Source organism: Pygoscelis adeliae, unplaced genomic scaffold, assembly GCF_000699105.1.
Source record: "Pygoscelis adeliae isolate BGI_AS28 unplaced genomic scaffold, ASM69910v1 Scaffold79, whole genome shotgun sequence".
NCBI classification, from domain to species: domain Eukaryota; kingdom Metazoa; phylum Chordata; class Aves; order Sphenisciformes; family Spheniscidae; genus Pygoscelis; species Pygoscelis adeliae.
Window position 1 is genome coordinate 3,832,868 of NW_008825532.1, and position 20,516 is coordinate 3,853,383.

Consider the following 20,516-nt stretch of genomic DNA (forward strand, 5'->3'; position numbering starts at 1 on the left):
TCTTGCAGGGTGCCAGGACTGTGCACCAATCCTCCCCTTTCCCGCCACATGGCTTGTTATTTCTCTGAGAGTTCCTGTCAGATGCAGGCATCTCCATTTAACACAGAGCAGGGGGAGAGAGGGGTACAGCAGCCTTGTGCTCTCTGCACTATGTTTCAGAGCTGAAGCGTGGCATAGACTGGCACATAATTCCAGTATGGAGATGGGAGCGTGGGGGCTCTCACCCAGACCCCCATCTAATGAGACCCCTGGAAATTATGTGCTTGCAGCTGTGTCTCCTGCTGTCCAGCCGCTGGGCTCCTTTAGCCCCGTGTACCCACTTCTGGGTGTAAAAGAGACAAAGCGGGTCCTGCAGCTTGTTGTGGGGGTGCTGGGAACTGGAGAAGGGAGAGTCTGTTTGCCTGGACTGCAGCTGGGGAAACATTTCCTTCCAGGATCTAGCATGAGCACTGCAGGGGAAAAAGGAGGTGCTGGTGTACCCTGCTGAAGGCATCACCTAACAACTCCTCGGGGAGCCCATGCTGCCCGAGGGAGGATCTGTTTGCTGCTGGGAGAGGACAGCCCTCAGAGGGCTGGCGTGCCATAGATCTGCTCCCATGTGTTGGTCTGGCCTTTCCAAGCCTGTGTCCTGCTTTCCTCTTTCAGCTCTGGGCTACAGACCATCCACGTGCATCCATGTGCTGTGAGCATCCATGCAAGGTAGTGCTTCCAGCTTCGCTCTGGGTGCAGGATTTGGGTGAGCAGGGAGTGGGGTGCAGGACAGGCTGTCCTGTAGCAGGCAGTGCCCGCTGGGCAGATACATCGGAGCTGTCAGGAATGGTGCTCTTTCGGAGGTTGCTAGCTCGCTGCCCGCAGGAGGGCTGTGCAGAGCGTTGCTCTGAGCCATGTTGGCTCTCTGTCAGGCCCCTTTTTCCTCACCTCATCCTTTGTCCCTTCCTCATTGCCCATGGGGCTCCTCTCTCCTGTCTGCAGCACACACCCACTCCACCATCGCCTCTCGGCCTCCCTGTCCCTATCTCCCCGCCTCTCACAGCCACACAGCCCCAGCCTTTCCATAAGCCCCACTTCTCATGACTTTGCCTCTGTGCTCACCTGCCTCCAGCGTGGCCCCATCCCCAGCTGAGCAGAACCCACATCCCCCCATCCCACCTGCCCCTGTACCACCTTGGACCAGCTCCTGACACCCTTCCCTCTCCCTGCTTCCCCTGCTGCTCCTCCTCCTCAGGAGGTTTTCCTCCCTTGGCACTTCACAAAATGCTCAGTGTGTTTGCATGTCCGCCCTACAGCCCGTCTCTCTCCCCTGTCCTAGGTGCAGACGTTTCCCCCGTGGTCTCAAGCTCAGCATTTTTGTGCCTTCAGCACAGCCAGGATTCCTGTCTGGGCATTCCTCTTGTGTTTTTAAACTTCCTTCTCTCTGGCCAGTGTAAAAATAGTTTTGGTCTGCTCATACCCAGCTTTATTGACTATTTTTCATCCTTGTGGTTTTACCATAGCCCATCTCTGCATCTTGCCCTGGGCCCTGCTGTTACATCCAGCTGAGTGCTGGGTTTGCAGCAAGCTCACGGGCACAAGCTCCCCATCACCTGGTGAGAGCTGCTTCATTACCTCTCTTCTGATTTCCTCCCAAAATGCAGCTTTGCTGAGAAGCCCACAAACCTTGGCAGTGGCAAGGCTGCGTCGTGTTGTGACTGCTGCCATGTGTGCTGAATCACACTGTCTCCCTGTTTGCCCTTCCTCCCCTATTTCTGTTTCCACCTCTGCCCTCTCTCCTGTGCTTTTGACTGCAAAGTCTTTGGGGCAGAGACTTTATTCTGGCTTTGCACAGGGTTATGGTGGTTCTAGGTGCTGGATAGCCAAGCTCAGGGTTTTCCGCTTTTCACTGTTCTTGCTTACGCCCAGGTTCCTGGAATGATGAATTATGTGTGAACCAGCTTTTTCAAATGAAGCTGTGTAGCCTCTCTGCAAGCTTGAGTTAGAGCGTGTAAATGTGATCAGATGGCAGCGCAGGAACTGGGGGCAGAAAAAAATGAAGAGTCACAAATGTGCTATTTAAAAAAAAAAAAAAAAAAAGGCTATTAAAGACCGCGCAATTTGAGAGAGCCCTGACCGGAGGGAGATCTTTGAATCCCTGGCTTTGGAAAAGCTTTTCTATGGATAGAAATTCCTCAGTTCCATGTGCGCATATGGGTTGCCAAGTGAATTTTCTCCATTCCCAGACACCATTTAAATTCTCCCATGTACTGTCAAGTTTCATGAGCAAAATAAAAAATGGTGAGCTCTCTTTGCTGTCTGCGAGGTATCTTTGCCTTTCCAGATTGCGCATTGCGGTGGGAAGTGGTCCCTCTCTGCCCTGGGCTGTTGCCAGTCTCAGAAGTGATGTGACCGTGACTAATATGTCCAAAGGGTAGTTGTATGCTTCCTTTTTTTCCCCCCTTTAGCTTTTAATCAAGACCCCAGATTGACTTTGCCTCCTATTTTCTGTGTATTTCACCTACTTGGTCCTTTCGGTTTTGTTTTAAAATTCAGGCTTTGCCAGGCTTTCCATGTAAGTGTATTACAGGGCTGCAACAGATGAGGCAGTAAATAGGGTGTAAAATGCTCACTAAATTTTGGTGAACAGTTGTATAGTCTGAGGCAATACGTCTCTATGTACATGTGGTCGGTGCCATTTCCTCTTCTTTAGCTAAAGAACCATCACTTTTAGCATTTGGATCACTTGTGTCTCTCTAGCTGCTTTGTGAGTGTGGATGCATGCACTGGGTAGAGCTTCATTTCTGAGGAAGTGGGAAAACACCATGTCCCGGGTGCTGCCGAACCCGCAGGTTTTTCAGTGGAAGGCACGGAGGAAGCGTTGCAGGGCCGGCTGTGCCTGGCGGAGATGCAGCACCGTGTGTGTGTGTGTGGTGTGTGTGTGTGTCTGCTGTGTGTGTGTGTCTGTCTGTCTGTGTGTCTGCTGGCCGTTAGCGCCATGAGAAGCGAAAGTCGAGCATGGCGTAGCTCTTGCACCGGGCTGGGGGTTGCTCTGGGCTTGGCTTCCGCTGTGCAATGGGAAACGTGCGCTGGCAGCCGACACGGGGCTCGTGTCAACGCAAAGGGACGAGCGAATGGGTTAAAGCGGAGCCAAACCAGCCGGGTTTGCCATTTTCTTCTCTGGATATTATTTTAAATGAGAGCCAGCCTGAAAGGGCTGAAAATACAAAAGCTTTCTGATAGTTTTCCTTTGGCCGCTGTTTTAAAAAAATCCTCAAATGAAACATTTTTCCTTCATTTTCTGTACATTCACATCACTTGGATTATACTTGTTGTCATTCTGGGAGAAAAGGATTTCAGAAAAACATTAATTATATAATAAAATCATTGGCACGTTTGTATGGTATACAAACGCAGGACACTAGAAGACAGGTGGCTACTGTTTTTCAGACAATAAAAATTTAGAATAGAAATGGCCTTTCCTGTACTTCCCCACATGAGTATCTCCAGCTGTCATTGTGAACCTTTGTTCACAACAGGCAAATATAAGGAATTTTATAAGCTTTGCAAATGGATACAGAAAGGTGACAATTTAATCTGACTTCTTAAGATTCCCCCCTCTTGGTTGATGGGTAATTCCCTTGCTAAATCTTCCCTTCAAACTCTCTCTGGCGGTTTCTCTCCAGCGGGGGTTTGTGCTCGGGCTGGCAGAGGGCGGTCGGACAAGCAGGGCCCTGAGGATGAGGACCTTTACTTGGGGTTTTCCTTGTGCCGGGCTCTTTGTGCTCGCGCTTGGCCAAAGGCAGAGCCTTGCGTTGGTGTTTGTGGGCATGTTTCTGTTGAAGTCATTTCATTGAATTTCCTGTTAAAATGCCAGCCAGCTTGCTTGTCGGTGGAGAGTCAATACTCTAATAGATAGGCTGCTGTTTCGCCTGTGCCATTGTCCAAGGGGAGCCTCGTGACTCAGCCTGGATGGGGGCTCGAGCGCAGCAGACAAGCCTCTTCCTCGTGCTCTGCATGGCCCCGTGCTCAGGGGAGCAGCAGTCTCAGGGCAGCAGCAGAGGGACAGAGAGCGCAACGTGGTTTTGGGAACAGGCTGGTGTGCGGGGCTTGAACCAGTGGGGTTTTTTTAAGAGAGGTGAGTGGGCTCATCTGGGAGGTTACACTGCTCTCCTGTTATCTTTTGATTTAAATCGTGTTTGTTTATGTTTTTCCGCTATGAGGTCTTTCCCACGGGTCTTGATTTTTATCCCAGTGCAGTGAGCTGCGGTGCTTTGGGCTGGGAGCTGCTGCCGGGTGAGCTCGGGGTGCCGCAGCCGTGGGGGCCACAGGATAAGGCAGCTCACCCCAACCTGCCCACACTGCTGTTGTGCAAGAGGTCAGAGGAACCCGAGGAGCATCACAGTCCACCTGCCTGCCTGCCCTGGGTGAACAGCTGCTGCGTGTATGCCGGAGAACAGGATGGCTTTGGCAGCACTGCACCTTTTTTCCTGCAGAAATGGGTTGATTTTGTTGCTGGACTGGCAGCATTTCTTGGTACTTGGATATTGGCTTTCCCTCTGGAGGAATTTGTGGCTTCTAAGACTCTAATTGCTTTAGTGTAATAGTTTTACCTCTGCTTTCATAATGACTTTGGTGGGTGCCATCTGCTGTTGTGACAGCACCGGGCAGTGTGAGGCTGAGCCCTGGATGCCGGGAGGTGTGTGCTTTAACCAAGCTCGTCAGAAAAACTAAGACTTTGAAATCTGATTTTCAGGGCTTAAAGCTTTACCTCCAGCCCTGTTGGGACACTGGGCACTAGGGTGGGCCAAAGGGTGAAAAATATTTGTGATGGCTCCCTCCTGACTCTGCAGGTCTGTTTGCAGGGGCATGGGCATGCCTGACCCGCTGGGCAGCCAGCACAGTTTGGGATGGACAGAGGAGTCTGTGTTTCCTCGATGGCAGGCAGGGGACAGGCCGCATCCTTTCACGAGCAGCTGCTTTGCTTGCAAACAGCTTGACTTAAATCTCTTGGCTTCACTTTAGAGACACTGCTGTGGTTCCTGTCGTGGCTTGTGACAGCCTGGCTGTGTCACGCTGGGTGCGAGCACAGCCGGCGTAACGCTGTGCTAGAGGTGACGGAGGGCTGCTGAATGCTGAAACAGGGAAATCACACAGCTTGGGTAAGGACAGCTCTAGGGACTGCATTTCTAACAGCTCCGGAGGAGAAATGCCTGTCTGTGGGTGCTGCAAAGCCCACCTGGGTGACAGCTCTCTGCAGCCCTGCATCCCTCACCACCTGGAGCTCCCTGGGTCACTGGCTGCGTGTCCCAGGACTCAGCACAGCCTCACGGGATACAAATCACAGCACCAACCTGCAGAACACGTTTTGTCTGATATCACTAAATCCACAAGAGTGGAAGGGCTGTAGTGAGTTATTTTAAGGAACTTTTTCATATCTGTGGTGGGCAGTGCTGTACGGGTTTTGAAGCCTCTCATGTGAGGATATGGGATCCTTTTCAGTCCTTACCCTTTAATTGTCATCGAATCCCACAAGGGTCACTGTCAGGACTTTGTCTTGCTGGTCATCAGAGATGTCAAAGCTAGAAAAGAAATGTTATCAAAACCCCAACTTTTAAAAAGAACAACTTTAGAAACAGAGTCCCAGTTTCAGGACCATGTTGCAAAATAAAAAAGGACTAAAAATATTGTGTAATCAGAAGGCCTGAGTTCTGCGCACCCAAAGCCACTATTTAATGCCATAGTGATGTGAAAGGCTCTTAGAGGGAATCTAATTTATCTTTACAGCTGCTGCTGGGACAAGGTGAGACGGGGAGTTGGTATAAGCAGCGCTCGGGCTTATGGCGCTGCTTATGCTGCTGAGTTTTGCTGGGGTTGCTGTGGTGATTAGCAGCAAGAGAAGTAAATCAGACAGGTTGGCAGAGAGCTGTACGCCTAGTCTGTAGGGTTCTGCCTGGTCTCGTGGGGTGGACTAATTTTGGGGATGCCTGGCCCCAGACCTGCAAATGGGAGAACAGCTCGTGAATGTCCTGTTAATTCACATTAATTAGCAAAGCTTGGCAAATTTTCAGAAGCACGTAGTGTTATCCTGAAATAAGACCAGTGTTTCAGATGATTAACCAAATTCAATTAAGCATCTAAAGAGCATGAGACTAACTGCGAGAAAATGGGTTCCTTTTCTCCATCTACCTGTTGGATTTTTGGGACTCCTGTTTTTCAGATGATCTCTTTCTTTTCTGTGCAGCTTGGGTCCTGGGTGCAGGAGCAAGAGGCGCTCCACGAGCAGTGAGGCTGGTAGCACACAGCACCGGTGCTGGCAGTGTTTGCCACCCCATGTCCCAAATCCCCCGTGCAGCACCGGGGCTGGCAGTGTTTGCCACCCCATGCCCCAAATCCCCCGTGCAGCACCGGGGCTGGCAGTGTTTGCCACCCCATGCCCCAAATCCCCCGTGGCCGGGGGTGCCCGGCCACTCTGGCACCCAGCGTGGGCTCTCTGCCGAGTCACCATTGTCTTTCCCACCGGTAATCTGGTGGGCTTCTCCCGCAGTGGCTGCAGTGCTTCTGCTGGTGCTAACACGGCACTGCGGTTTCTTTCAGGACTGTGCAAACAGTGAAGCAAAGTTTCCCGAGAGCGATTAAGAGGGAACCGCTTCAGATATCTGAGTTAATCCATGCTGGATTCCTGCAGCATGGAAAAGAGACATTTTGAATGCAAAACTGTCTGGGGCAGGAGGTATATTTTCCCCAGCCAGGAGTAAGAGCTTCTTTGTGGACAGCCAGAAGCAAGGCAGAGTGGGTGCTTGGCAAAAGGCTGTGCAGAAATCGCTCTGCCCAGAGGCTTGCATGGGACCCAGGCATCGATTCTATTAGTAAAATGGGCCTTAATTGCACATAGGCTCTGTGCTGTATTCCATCAGAGAGATGCTGGGATGTCGTTCTGCTGCTGGGATGCGGTCCTGGGAAACATGGCATGAAAGGTACCCGCCTTGCATTTCTGAAGTGCTGTGGGGAAAAGCTTTCATCTTGGTCTTGCTTTCTGAACGTATTGAAAGCTTACCAGTCATGTACCCAGGACAGAGGAATGGCCTCTGCTCAGCGGGGCAGGTCCTTTGGGTGAGAGAAGCCAGAGGCAGCCTAAGAGAGGCGACTGCCTTCGCTGCTCCAGCCCAATGGACTGTCCAGGTCTGCTACAGACCCTGGATTTTTATTCTTTTTTTACCATGTACCAGAGTATGGAAAAAAAGGAAAGAAAATTTTTTTTCAATTCTTTGATTTTTTTTAAAAGTGCTGGTGTATGAGAAGATATCACCAAACAAAGATTTTCTGCAACATTTCAGAAAAATATTAAAACAAGATTAAAGTATGACTGTCCCCAAATAGCTCTTGCCTGGGGCCGTTACCCCCTCGCGTGACAACTGCCTCATCAAAGTCCCAGCACCAGCTCCCCTTCAATGCAGGAGATGCTCAGCTGTCATTAAAGCAAAACCCTGGCTCACATTTGCTGCAAAGGGCTTGAAAACATTACTTAATGCATCCCAGAGACTCAGGAGCCAAAGGCACAGGACAGAAACCCTTTGGCTATGATTGTTTTTGGAAGAGCAATATTGATTTCTTGGCTTATCTCACACGTCATAGGCAATATTGGGCTGTTTGGACGCTTGGTGGTGCAGCAATTTACCCCTTGGTGTTATATGGTGCTGAGCTTTTGATCCTCATTTTGGATTCATTTTGTCAGGCTGCAGGTTTTGCTGTCTTCAGCGAGAGACCTTGTACTGGTCTCGTTTTTAACTCAGGGAGCGTGTTACATGAATAGTTCATCCTGGCAAAACCATTCAGCTGGGGGGGTAACGTTTGCTGCCGATGGGGAATCATCCAACGTTCCTCTTCCGAGGGTGCAGAGCCCAAACGTGCCATCCTGCAAGGCTGTTATCGCCAGAGGCACGTGCCATCCAGACATCACGAGGCTGCTGGAAGGGTTTCATAAACACTGCCCGTGGCACGGCCAGGCATCAACAGCCTTTTGGTCAAGATTCAAAACAAGGCAAAGTCGATGTATCTGAATTTGCTTCCCCTTTTATTATGACCATTCCTATACAGAGTCATGGGTTTGCTTTTGGTATAAAGTTTTATTTTCACAACTGCAGTGCTAAGTGCCTGACTCTTGCTTATGAAATCTGAAGTCTAGGGCTGGGCAGCTGAGATGACATTTTCCTACTTCAGAAGTTTGTTTTTCTCACATTCTTTTAAGTTCTGTTTTCTGGACTTGTAACACGGACAAAAGTACTGCAATACCCAACATAATGGCGTTCTCCTAATAGTTTTTACTCATGGCTTCAGGGATTTTGGAGAAGTTCATCTTGCTTCCCAGAAATGTAAGTCAGAGCAAAACCAGGCCCCGCATTTGTCCAGCCTTTGGCTGTGGCTGAGGTGTGATTTATGGAGAGGGCTTTCTTGCCTTTCCAGAGGGATGCCGCTCTTCAAAACAGGAGATTCCTGCTCTGGAGGTTGTAGCAGCCAGCTTGCTCTCATCTCGCCAGCGGCACGTTTCCAGAGAGAGCACGACTCTCATCAGCTCCTCTAGCAAAACCAGCTTCGAGCTGAGTGGAGCCAGTGTGGGAGGCCGTATTTCTTGAGCTGTACAGATGAGCTGCTCATACATAAAGACGCTAAAGCTTGCAGCTGTTAAAGCTGTGGCCTGTCCAGGAGGATTTCTTGCTCCATTAAGAAATTAGAGACTGTGCTTGGACCAGAGCAGCACAGCGCTTTGGTTTCTTCCCATAGCCTATTACCAGGCACAAATAACTTAACCCCTCGTTTCCCTCTCTGCAAAACATACACATCGGTGGTTACCTGCATCACATGAGTATCAGATGGCTGAATTAACAAGCAGTCCATTGGTAACATGGTTTGAAATTGTCAGGCTAAATTAAGCACAAGATGTTAGTTATTTTATATATTATATATATGTCAATTTTGTCATCTTCTATTTTTCCTGCAGGAAAAAACCAAAGTGGTTGAACCCTTGGACTATGAGAACGTGATCCTTCAACGCAAAGTTCAGATCTACAGTGATCCCCTCCGGGACCTGCTGATATTTCCGATCGAAGACGTATCTGTGAGTTTGCGCTGGCTGTTTCTCATGTTTGATGCTCACTCGTCTCCAGTCCTGCTTACCTTGGAAAATTTCCACTGTTAACCACATGTTAATTTTGGCTGCACTACTGACACGTAAACCTGAAATGACCCACTGGTGATTTGGGCCCACCACGTTTATTTAAAGCAAGCATTAAGCCCTGAAGACCCAGTTTGCACCAAACCCATGTTCTCCTTTTCCCTGCAGATCTCAGTCATCAGTCGACAGAGAAGGACTGTCCAGTCTACAGTGCCAGAAGATGCTCTAAAGAAAGCTCAGAGTCTCTTCGTCAAAGAGGTAGGGGCAAAAGTCCACACAACTCCTGCCTACAGCACTTTCTTCCTTAGGCAAGGTGCTCTGCTGTAGCTCCTGGTCTGCAAGGTTGCAGATCCCTTCGTTTTTCCTGTGTGGGAAGCACCAGCCGCTGGCAGGCTGGCCGCATGAGATAGTTCTCGCACGTGCCTCTTGTGCGGTGCTTCTTTCCAGTGGGTTTTGTACGCAGACAAGGTGTGTGGCTTTGCACCGTCTGCCTGAGCTGCAAGGTGCGGGCGTGCAGCAGGGCAAGGGGGGACTACACAGCCTCCCTGGAACATCCTGGGTGCCACGGGTTTGTTCTGTAAAGTGCGCTCTCTAGGACCATTCCCTTCAAGTGCAGTGAAACTAAATGCCAAGCGATGGTCGATGTCGAGTTAGAGGCACTACATTTCCGAGGGCAGAAAATTGGTGCTTTCTGGAAAACAGTCCCCTCCCAAATCATTACTCCTTTTTTAAAGCCTTAGGAAATTCTGTATTGCAGCGCAGAACAAGTGAAGCAGCCTTGTTCAGACCCTTTACGCTTGTGCTTACCTCACCCAGCAGTCTGTAACCTTTCAGACTTGTGCATGGTTTTGTTTTGCTTGGTGTAGCTTTCAAAGAGCTGTATTGTTTTCCTTTCAGTGCATTAAAACCTACAGCTCAGACTGGCATGTGGTAAACTACAAGTATGAGGAATACTCAGGAGACTTTCGGATGTTGCCATGGTAAGTGTCGCGCTCCCTTGGAATACTAATGTGGTATTAGTATGATTAATCAAACCACAGGACTGCGGTTTGATTAGGCTTAGGAGAAACAGCCTGCCCTTTTTCCTGATGCCTGTCCCATAAGCACATACCTCCAGAGGTATGTCACTCTGAAGGTTAGAGAGCCAGAGGTTCGTGTTATCACACCGTTGTCACTCAGCTGTGTCAGGGAGATGCTGACAATATTGCCAGCATGGGTCGTTAACTTCACATCCTATCCACCAGTGTGCAAACAGCCCCCTCCATCTGGGATGAGGACGGACTACAGTCTGGGCACGTGGCAGGATAAATAGTGTTGGCAGTGCCTGCTCATCCTGAATCGGGAGCCTTGTTGTCCCCATGGGATGATGTTCTCTGTGTGCTAGACACAGCGTTCCCATGCTGAGCAGATCCTTTTTGTGCCCCCTGTCACCGAGATGTTGTTTTACAACTTCAATCCAGTGGTGTAGTATCGCTATTAATGCCGGCAGTGCTGGAGAGTTATGTGCTCTGAAATTCCAGGCTGTGCCAGTGATTCCAGCCCCAAAGCTAATCGGGTTTTTCAGACAGGCGTATGCATCTCGGATTTCTGCTGGACTGTTATTTTCTTGGTGGTGGCGCCTGCTCTGCTCTCGCTCCCCATGCTCCGTGCATATCTGGACCACTGTTCAGGCTGCTCATGTGCTGGCAGCTTAAATGCTTTTTCTTGTTAATTGGCTGAAGAGGGTCTGTTCTGAGGATCTCGCAGGGAAATGAAGCAGCAAAGGGGCAACACTGTTGATCAAATCATATTAAAATTTGTGAATAATCTTGCAGTCTGATATTGCTTCTTTCTTAGCAAGATGGAAGATAGACTGGCCTGCTGCATCTCTGTGTTGCATAAATGCAAGTCAGCAAAAGCTCTGCAGAATCAGACAGCTAACAAGGAGAAAGCGAATTACATACTGCTTATGCTTAATTTCCATGAAATGCACTCAGAAGTTAGCTTTCTCCAGTTGTAAGTGGCTGTAGGTCTCCTGAAATCTATCACCTTCTGCAGGAGGACAGTTCTGCTGTGCTCTGTAGTCTGCAGTTTGGCTATTGGTTCTTGATCCAGCATCCACTTGCTGGTTTGGAGGACCCTCGTTTCCCAGTCATTAAAAATGAAAATGTGTTGTCATTTCAGCAAATCCTTTAGGCCAGACAAGATTCCAAGCCATGTGTTTGAAATTGACGAAGACTTTGAAAAGGATGAGGTAAGGAGATTTTTTTTTTACATATTCTGCTCTAAGAGCTGTTAAAAAGCAGATTTCACAAGGCAAAGTCAGAATTCAGTTCCCAGGAATGGTTTTCTGGTGAGATGCTTCGTACTGTGAAGATGGAACCAAAACTGAGGCAGTGATTTATTTCAAAGTATGACAAGAAAATATCTTGGAGCCAAGGGTCTCCTACATTATCTGGAAGATTTAGCCATAATATTTCTCATGGCTTTGTCACGTGAAACACTGCAGCAGCGGAAAAGAAAAAAAGGGAGCCAAACAATTACTAAGTAAAATTCTTCATGTCCAGAACTAAAAGTGGGCAATGTGGTTTTCAACTACACTGCGATGTCAGGGTCCTCCTCTTAAAAAGTTTTGTGCTCTATCGCATAACCTGCAATTCTTAATCAGTCACTTCTACCCAACATATTCAGTGTGTCAAGCCCGTTCTGTACATACTGTTCAGAGGCGTTTGCTTCCTCTGGCAGTTGCCATGTTTGTGCTCACCTGGTTGCAGGGACGATTTGGAGCCCTGGAGCTCTTCCATGGGGGTGAGCTGGGGGCTCTGACAATTGGGACATCTCAAACGTGGCGGTCATTTTGGATGATGCAGATGCCATGTTTCCCTGTGCATATCGTGTTTGCTACAAAAGGGAGGGGTAGCATTTTTCTGTCTCAAGTACCATGTGATGCTTAATTCACGCATGCGACATTAAGAAGTTTTAGTTCACAGTGAGAAGAGTTTAGCCCAGCTGTTTAAAATCCACATGGCACCAAGATGCTGCTGCTGAGGAACTTACAGAGGAAAAGGGAAGTTTCTTTGTTGCAGAGGTGAAGACCTGAAGGGGCTGTTTCATGCACGTTTCTCACAATTGCTGTGTATGTCCCAGCACACCTCAGGTCTGGTCTGGGATGACTTTTTCCTAAATGGAAATGTATTTTCAAGTTTGGCCTTAATTTTTTTTGGCTGTGTGTTGTGGTTTAACCCGGCAGGCAGCTAAACACCACACAGCCGTTCGCTCACTCCTCCCCCCCAGTGGGATGGGGGAGACAATCGGGAAAAAAAAGTAAAATTTATGGGTTAAAATAAAGTCAGTTTAATAGGACAGAAAAGGAAAGGAAAATAATAACAATAATAATAATAATGATAAAAGAATATACACAGCAAGTGATGCACAGTACAATTGCTCACCACCTGCTGACCGATGCCCAGCCAGTCCCCGAGCAGCGGGCCCCCCGGCCAGCTTTCCCCCAGTTTCTGTACTGAGCACGACGTCCCATGGTATGGAATGTCCCTCTGGCCAGTTTGGGGCAGCTGTCCTGGCTGTGCCCCCTCCCGGCTTCTTGTGCACCTCCAGCCTGCTCAGTCGGTAGAGCATGGGAAGCTGGAAAGTCCTTGACTAGCGTAAGCACTACTGAGCAACAGCTAAAACATCGGTGTGTTATCAACATTGTTCTCCTCCTAAATCCAAAACACAGCGCTGTACCAGCTACTGGGAAGAAAATTAACTCTATCCCAGCCAAAACCAAGACACTGTTGTCAGTTCATGTTACATCGTTAACTTGAGCTGTTACCTCTTTAATAATATCTAATTTAGGCTGGAAGCAGAGCTGTGCAGTATGTTATCAGCATGCCTCTGAAAAAAACAAAAGGATAAAAATAAGCCATCAAAATTTGATGGAGACCTTTTTTCTTCTGGTCAGTGTCTCAAATACTCAAACAAGTGAAGTTATTGATGTTGGTTGTGGAAGAGTATTCCCGGTGCTTTGGCAGATATTTTGGCATTTATCTCTTTTGGCATGGCCATATCTAAAGGATTCTGTTACAGTTTCCTGATGGAGCATTTACATTAGAATTATGTAATGGAAATTCAAATAAAAGAAATCTCTTGATGAAAAAAAGGTGAACTATTATAAAGGAGAAATCATGGGTTGTTTTACCCAAGGAAATAAAGCATTAGACAGTTTACTTTGTCATTGGAAGTTTGACAAGAAAAAAGTGAAAACCTGCCATTTGGGATGCAGAAGACCATATAAACCGGTCCGTTCATAGCTCATCGGCAGACAGTCCAGGTCCACCTCTGCTGCTGAGTCACTGGAAGTCCCAGGATGAGTTTTTTTCACCAGTCTGGGATCTCATTTCCCTCCCTCCCCAGTGGAGGTCACAGTTAGGTATGGATGGAGGGTCGTTCTCCCTTTCTGGGACCACAGGACAGGAGCAAAGATGGAAACCCCAGCTGGTATGCCAAGAACAGCCTGGTTGGGTCACTTGAAACTTTTTGTTTTGATAAATGTGAAACCAGTCAGTTACATTTCAGCTATTGGGGTTTGGTGGGTTTTGCCTAAATTTAAAATGGAGAGTGGATTTATACAAAAGGAAATGACAAAATAAGTCTGGAGTTCTGCATTTTGCAACTTTCTAAACAGACCATTTTGAAAATTTCCTTCTTCCCCAGGTTTTTGAAATACTGCCTAAGAGCCAACATGCATTTCCTCATTGCAAAATTGCTGTGCAGCTCTATCAGCATAGATGTAATCTTTCTTGTCTAAGGTGACCCAAACTAGCCTGTTTTGTCTCTTTCTTGGAAAGAGATAACCCTGAAATTTTTTGTGATAACACTGTACGTGTAGCTGTACATGTTACACGTACATTCTACATGTTACTGTATTGCTGTAGTTAAAACAGTATTGCTTTCCGGGGTGGACATATCCCTTGTGTCCAAGGGGAATTTTGCATGGGAGGCAGTTCCCCCGGCTTCCTCTTTTTCTGATCTTTTGCTCTCTTTCAGGATTCCTCGTCCCTGTGCTCCCAGAAGGGTGGCGTCATAAAGCAAGGCTGGCTGCACAAAGCAAATGTAAATAGCACAATCACTGTTACCATGAAGGTGAGTTTGATCCAGCGTTATGTTAATTGTGAACGAGGCAGGAGGTTAAGTTCAGACCACCTATCTAAAGCTAGCAGGAGTGCAACGGGTGGGTTTGGGTTTGGATGGGCATCTGTCCTTCTTATAAAGTAATCCAAGGTGGACTGGAAAAAAACCCAGTCTGGCAACAGCCTTTGACCCTTCCCTCCCCAGAATATAAGACCAATGCGCTCCAAATCACGACAGGCAAGCTGAACAAAAAGGCGAAGCATGTTTGTTTTCTGAATGAGCAGCTGAGGCCCAGAAGAGGAAGGCAATTTAAATAACTGAAACAGCTGCCCTGCAAAAAGACTTTGTGAATTGATAGTTTCCTTGCTGGTAGGAAAGGCCAGCGTTCAATTGAAATGACAAGTCTTTGCTTTAAAAGCAGGGGTGATATGACTGAGGAGATGGAGCATTACTGACCTAGAAGCAACAGCTGTGCGGTCTCCTGTTCTCTGCTGTACGTAATCCAGCATGACATTGCTTAGATTTTGCAGTGGAGGTTTTTAATAGTTCCACTGCAGGTTTTTGCTGTGGCAATGAGCCTGTCTGTTGTTCTACCACACAGCTGCCTTGTTACAGCATAGAGAGAATATTAGGGAGTTATGCTCAACTGTGCAGCTGAAGGGTGGCTGCAGTGAGGCTCGCTGCTTTGTAAGGATACTAGTAAACCTCAAAAAGCTCAGTTGTTCTGAGGCTTGATTCAACGAGTTATGCTTTCATGAGAAGTGGAACAGGACAGTTCATAGGGCTAATTTTAATTTGAATTTTAAAATGACTCCTCATTTTAAAGGAGCTTGAAGGCAGTGGACAGAACAGGGTTTTCGGTCTGCTTTTCCGAGCAGCAAAGTTGAAGCCATTTCTGCTCCTGTAACTTCTGGAAGAGGTATCATACATGCTCAAAGCAGTTACTTGGGTCTGTTCTTGACTGAACCTCTTGTGGCATTGTTGGCCTCAGTGCCCAGCACGTCAGACCCACCTTTCAGAGATGTTATCTGGACTATGCTGGCTTTGGTTCAATTAATAAGATCCAGAGAGTCTCCTGTGAAATTCAGAAATGAAAGTACCAAAAATCAGTAGCCATTTTCTGAGCTGGTCCTCGTCACTTCTGTGTCTTACAAAACACCTCCTAAAGGCATGTGCGAGAAATCTGAGGACTTTGAATGTCTTCAGCCTTATCACCACTTTGAGAGGCTGCTGTGCTATTGCAGAAGCAGACGTGCCCATTGAGTGCTGGTTGTTCTTTGCTGCGATGTGCTGAGCTGTTGGTAGCTCACACTGTTGCTAAGCATGGGCAGAGTGTATTTTGTGGAGAGCCAGCCCATGAGCAAACTGTAATTAGGCTACAGCTGCCAACCTTTATTTCAGAGTAACCTTTCCTTCGCAGAGAACTTCCCTGGTTTGGCCCAGCTCTCCTACTGTCGTTCTGCAGCGTGCCAGTGTGCTGCACTACAACCACAGTGTCAGGATTTTCTCTCTTTCTTTCTTTCATCTCTGCCCAAATGGACTTCCCCAGTTCTCTAGCCACCCCTCTGCAATTGCAATGCTCACCAACAGTGTCTGTAGCCTGATCAGAGGGGATGTTCCCTCTCCTCCTAGGTTTATAGTATTCATTTCAAATTATCATAGTCTTCTGACAATTCTTTCTGACAGCAGCGCTTACAAGGGGGGGGAAGATCATAGGAATAGTGTTTGCTGCTAGCTTCTGCATTTCCTTTTGAACAGAATTCAGAAGATGCAAATGGTTTAGCATGAAATCCCATACCCACGAGGGATATCAACCCTGTAATATGTAGAAAGAGATCTATCATGGGTTTCTGTAGCATCCACTGCCAAAGTTTCTGAGATTGATTCAGTGACGTGCTAAATCAGTGTTTAAGCTGGCTTAATGCTTAGCCTACTTAGATTTCCATGTATTTTTATGCTTTGTTGAACTAAGGTTTAGTTAAACCTTATAAAACTTAAAGCTCAACACCCCTTGGAGCATCTCTGCAGCTAACTACTCATCTAAATGACACCAGAGGTTACCTTTCAGAGGGCTTAGGTTTACTGTTCAGAGCGCAATGCTCCCTTTCAGTTCTGTGCAAGTGAGCGGTTTTATTGAACATGTGCTAGTGTCAGTAATGATGGGAGCAGGAAATTACTAGTAGTCTCCCATCTGGGAAGAAAAATGCTGTGTTTATTTGTAGATCTTCCAGATATGCAGAACAGTGGAAATACGCACAGTGCCGCTTGCCCCGGCTTCCTTCGTGATTCTCCCAACACAGATATCCAGCAACTGTGAAATGCACCCTGCTCCTTCCAGACCTGGCAGCATATGGTGCTACCATAATTGCTACCAAAATGTTCTCCTGAATTATATTCCAGTGCCTTACGGCTGACAAACATGAAGGAAGATGTTCTGAGATACTGGAGAGCTTTTTTTCATAAAAATAAGTATCTCAAACATAGGAACACTTCTCCCAGACTTACTGCTTTTTGAGGTGAGAATTGAACACTAAGCCAAAGCCAGTTCATGAAAATACATTTGTATGAAAAAACAAACAAACAAACAAAAAACAAACCCACAAAAAACCAAGCAGTTGAATGGATTACAGTGTCCCTTGGCTGGCATTTGAGTGCTAGGAATTTCCACATGTCTGTTCCAAAGTCTTCCGGAGAATTGCTTTGTAATTCTGAGGTCTTTATCAAAAAGGCTCTGGAAATACCTGCTGTAGGGTGGGATGAATCTTCAAGCAATGTGCTGATCTGAATTTACTGTGCAGCATTACTTTGTAAAGATAAATGAGGCTGGAGCCAGCTGAGAGGCGAGCTGGAAGCCCTGGGGCTTTGCTTTAGATGGGCAAACTTACAATAACAACAAGGACGTTAAAATTAAAGAAGATGACAAAGTCTCTCTTTATAAAAACAAGTCATACTCGAGAGGGTGAATCTGCAACACTCTAGGGTCATCAGTGTTTCTTATTACAGTATTTTCTCAATAGCAGGAGGGCAGATACTGAAACTGGGGCTGTGGTTTGTGATATACAACAGAGTGAATACTTGCATGAGCAAGACTTTGTACTTTTGCAGGTATTCAAGAGAAGGTATTTTTACTTGTCACAACTCACAGATGGCTCCTATATTCTTAATTCCTACAAAGATGAGAAAATTTCAAAAGAATCCAAAGGCTGTATTTTCTTGGACGCTTGCAATGACGTTGTTCAGGTAGGTGTGCTTTCTGCATGGCTGTACACGGGCTTATGCATTGCTAGCTCCAAGACAGACATGCTCTCTCAAGGTCTGTGCCATTGAGGGGTGAAGGCATGGATTTACAAACTAACCCAGAGCTGGTTTACTCTGTCAGCTAATCTGATTAAAAGGCAGGCAAGGCATTTCATAAGGGTGCCATACTTTTGGCCAGGAAGGCAGCAAGTGGAAGAACTGCTGTCAGAGTAAAATGGAATCATTTCATCGTTACCTCATCTGCTGTCTCCCTGCTCTGTCCATCTCCTTTACCTGGTTATCATAGGTCACGTAGGACACCCTGAGGGTTGAAGCCAGTAAGTAATTGGTGTGACTTAGTCTTGGGCACCTTCCTCCTCTGTTTGCTGCTCACACCAGCTTCTTGTTTCTTAAGTTACATCCCAATAAGTCCATGCAAACGTGCAGCCCTTTGGGACCAATGGGCCCAGGCCAACTGTATGAGATTCAATAAGGCCAAGTGCCAGGTCCTGCACTTCGGCCACAACAACCCCATGCAGCGCTACAGGCTTGGGGAAGAGTGGCTGGAAAGCTGCCTGGCGGAAAAGGACCTGGGGGTGTTGGTCGACAGCCGGCTGAACATGAGCCGGCAGTGTGCCCAGGCGGCCAAGAAGGCCAATGGCATCCTGGCCTGTATCAGCAATAGTGTGGCCAGCAGGAGCAGGGAAGTGATAGTGCCCCTGTACTCGGCACTGGTGAGGCCGCACCTCGAATACTGTGTTCAGTTTTGGGCCCCTCACTACAAGAAGGATGTTGAGATGTTGGAGCGTGTCCAGAGAAGGGCAACGAGGCTGGTGAGGGGTCTGGAGAACAAGTCTGATGAGGAGCGGCTGAGGGAACTGGGGTTGTTTAGCCTGGAGAAAAGGAGGCTGAGGGGAGACCTCATCGCTCTCTACAACTACCTGAAAGGAGGTTGTAGCGACGTGGGGGTCGGTCTCTTCTCCCAAGTAACTGGTGATAGGACGAGAGGAAATGGCCTCAAGTTGCTCCAGGGGAGGTTTAGATTGGATGTGAGGAAAAATTTCTTTACTGAAAGAGTAGTTAAACATTGGAAGAGGCTGCCCAGAGAAGTGGTTGAGTCACCATCCCTGGAGGTATTTAAAAGACGGGTAGATGAGGCGCTTAGGGACATGGTTTAGTGGGCATGGTGGTGTTGGGTTAACGGTTGGACTCGATGATCTTAGAGGTCTTTTCCAACCTTAATGATTCTATGATTCTATGACTTATGACCTGCAAAAGGCTTGTAAGGATTTAGGAGCAGGTATTTGTACAGGGCTTAAACCTGGGTTTGCTTTGTTATGCTGAGAGTGAAGTGCAGCAGTGGATTGCTGCTGTGGCTTCTGCCGTTGCTGCCTCTGCAGAAGCTTCAAGCACCGAGTGAGTGTGGTGGAGCGGGTACAGGGCAGCTTAAATTACTCCAGCGGTTTGCTTCAGCATGGATGAGTCAAAGCTGTGCATTTCTGTTTATCTTTCTGAACACAGTAAAAGCAGCAGTGCACGTGCCTTAGTGATGTACAGGATGCACTTCCCAAGTTGCATCAGATTTGTCTTGGCTTCTGGTTGGAAAATGCTGTTTAAAGGCCAGCAGAGCTCAGAAAAGTTGCATTGAACCACTTACTTTTAAGATAGATGCCCCTAAGTGTCCTGGAGTGCAACGTTACTTACTGTGTTAGACAAATCCAGTTCCTGGCTTCGCTGGGTAAATATTAAAGGTCTGACAACACAAGAAGGAGCTTGCTCCTGCTCCTCAGTGCAACGTCTGCGGTTCAGTCTGGCTTTCTTCCCCTTTCAGAGTAGCTGGCAACCATGGAGCTGCGTACTGCTTGATCACAGCCGTGAAGCCCTTTGTGATCACTGCAGGAGAGGCACTGTGTCAAGGAGGGTGCTTGCATTGTATTTCATGGTATTTCAGTTCAGGATGCTTTCACAGACAGGAGCCTTACAGCAGGTACTGTGCTGAGTCGCTGAGGAAAGTGTAATACAAATCTTGCTCTTTCTTGTTTGTTTAGTGTCCTAAAATGCGCCGTTATGCATTTGAACTCAAGACAATAGACAAGTACAGCCACTATCTCGCAGCTGAAACTGAGCAGGAGATGGAAGAGTGGCTGGTCACTCTGAGAAAGATTATTCAGAGCAATACTGAGAGTTTGGTGCAAGAGAAGAAAGACACTGTGGAATCTGTGCAAGGTCAGTTTATAAATAAACACTTACCTTCACCCTTCTCCAGCAGGATGCAAGCAGTGTGCCTGGAGAAGTGTATAATTTTCTTTCTGGATTAATCACAAGAATTGTGGCTGATACATGATATCATGCGAAAAGGCTTAGTATAATGTAGACAATAGTCTGAGGAATAAAAGTGGAGGGAAATGTGACCCTTTCTCTGGATGGGAAATCCATGGCAAAGTTTCAAGATTCCTGGAAAATTGGCTCTGTGCTGAAGTTCTGCTTTGGAAAGACCTAGCAGGCTGTAATAGTACACTCTGGTACTAATAATGTATGGAAAAATCTTACTCCTGAGGAATGGAAAAGTCTCCATAAACTGTTTCTGTGCTATTGTAAGCAAATATTGCAGGATGCTTTCTCGGAGAGCGGTGTTTCTGCAGTTTTTTTGAACATCTGTTTTTTGTGTCCTTGCAGATGATGAATCAAGCACACAGGGAAAATCAGAGAACATCCTGGAGAGCCTGGAGAGAAGCATGCATCCGGAGCTGATGAAGGTATCGTGTTTGCAGAGAGCACTCTCCCAGCCCATAGCTAGTTCTCTCCACCATGTCTATAAAAGGGGTTTTCCACTTACTGTGCCTTCAGCTCTGGGGGAGCTAGGCAGGCACCAAGTGCTGCTGGGGTCTCTGTTATCTCATCTGCCTGTCTCATGGATGGGGCTCCATGGTTTGAGTCTGCACACTCCTCACCTCCAAGTGTGGGGCCCTTAAGGAAGAACCAGACTTAGAGCGAATGAAGGGCTGTTGTGGTTGGTACTGCTCATTCC

At 47.4% G+C, this 20,516-nt stretch overlaps 1 protein-coding gene across 1 annotated transcript in view; it reads left to right on the plus strand.

The window, feature by feature from the left end:
• Positions 1–20,516, plus strand: part of DOCK11 (dedicator of cytokinesis 11) — a 90,329-nt gene that overhangs the window by 14,988 nt on the left and 54,825 nt on the right. The window contains exons 4-11 of the mRNA XM_009331757.1: positions 8,969–9,085; positions 9,311–9,400; positions 10,040–10,122; positions 11,306–11,375; positions 14,168–14,263; positions 17,357–17,491; positions 19,537–19,714; positions 20,165–20,244. Coding sequence (XP_009330032.1) covers positions 8,969–9,085; positions 9,311–9,400; positions 10,040–10,122; positions 11,306–11,375; positions 14,168–14,263; positions 17,357–17,491; positions 19,537–19,714; positions 20,165–20,244 — 849 coding nt within the window. The remainder of the gene's footprint in view (positions 1–8,968; positions 9,086–9,310; positions 9,401–10,039; positions 10,123–11,305; positions 11,376–14,167; positions 14,264–17,356; positions 17,492–19,536; positions 19,715–20,164; positions 20,245–20,516) is intronic.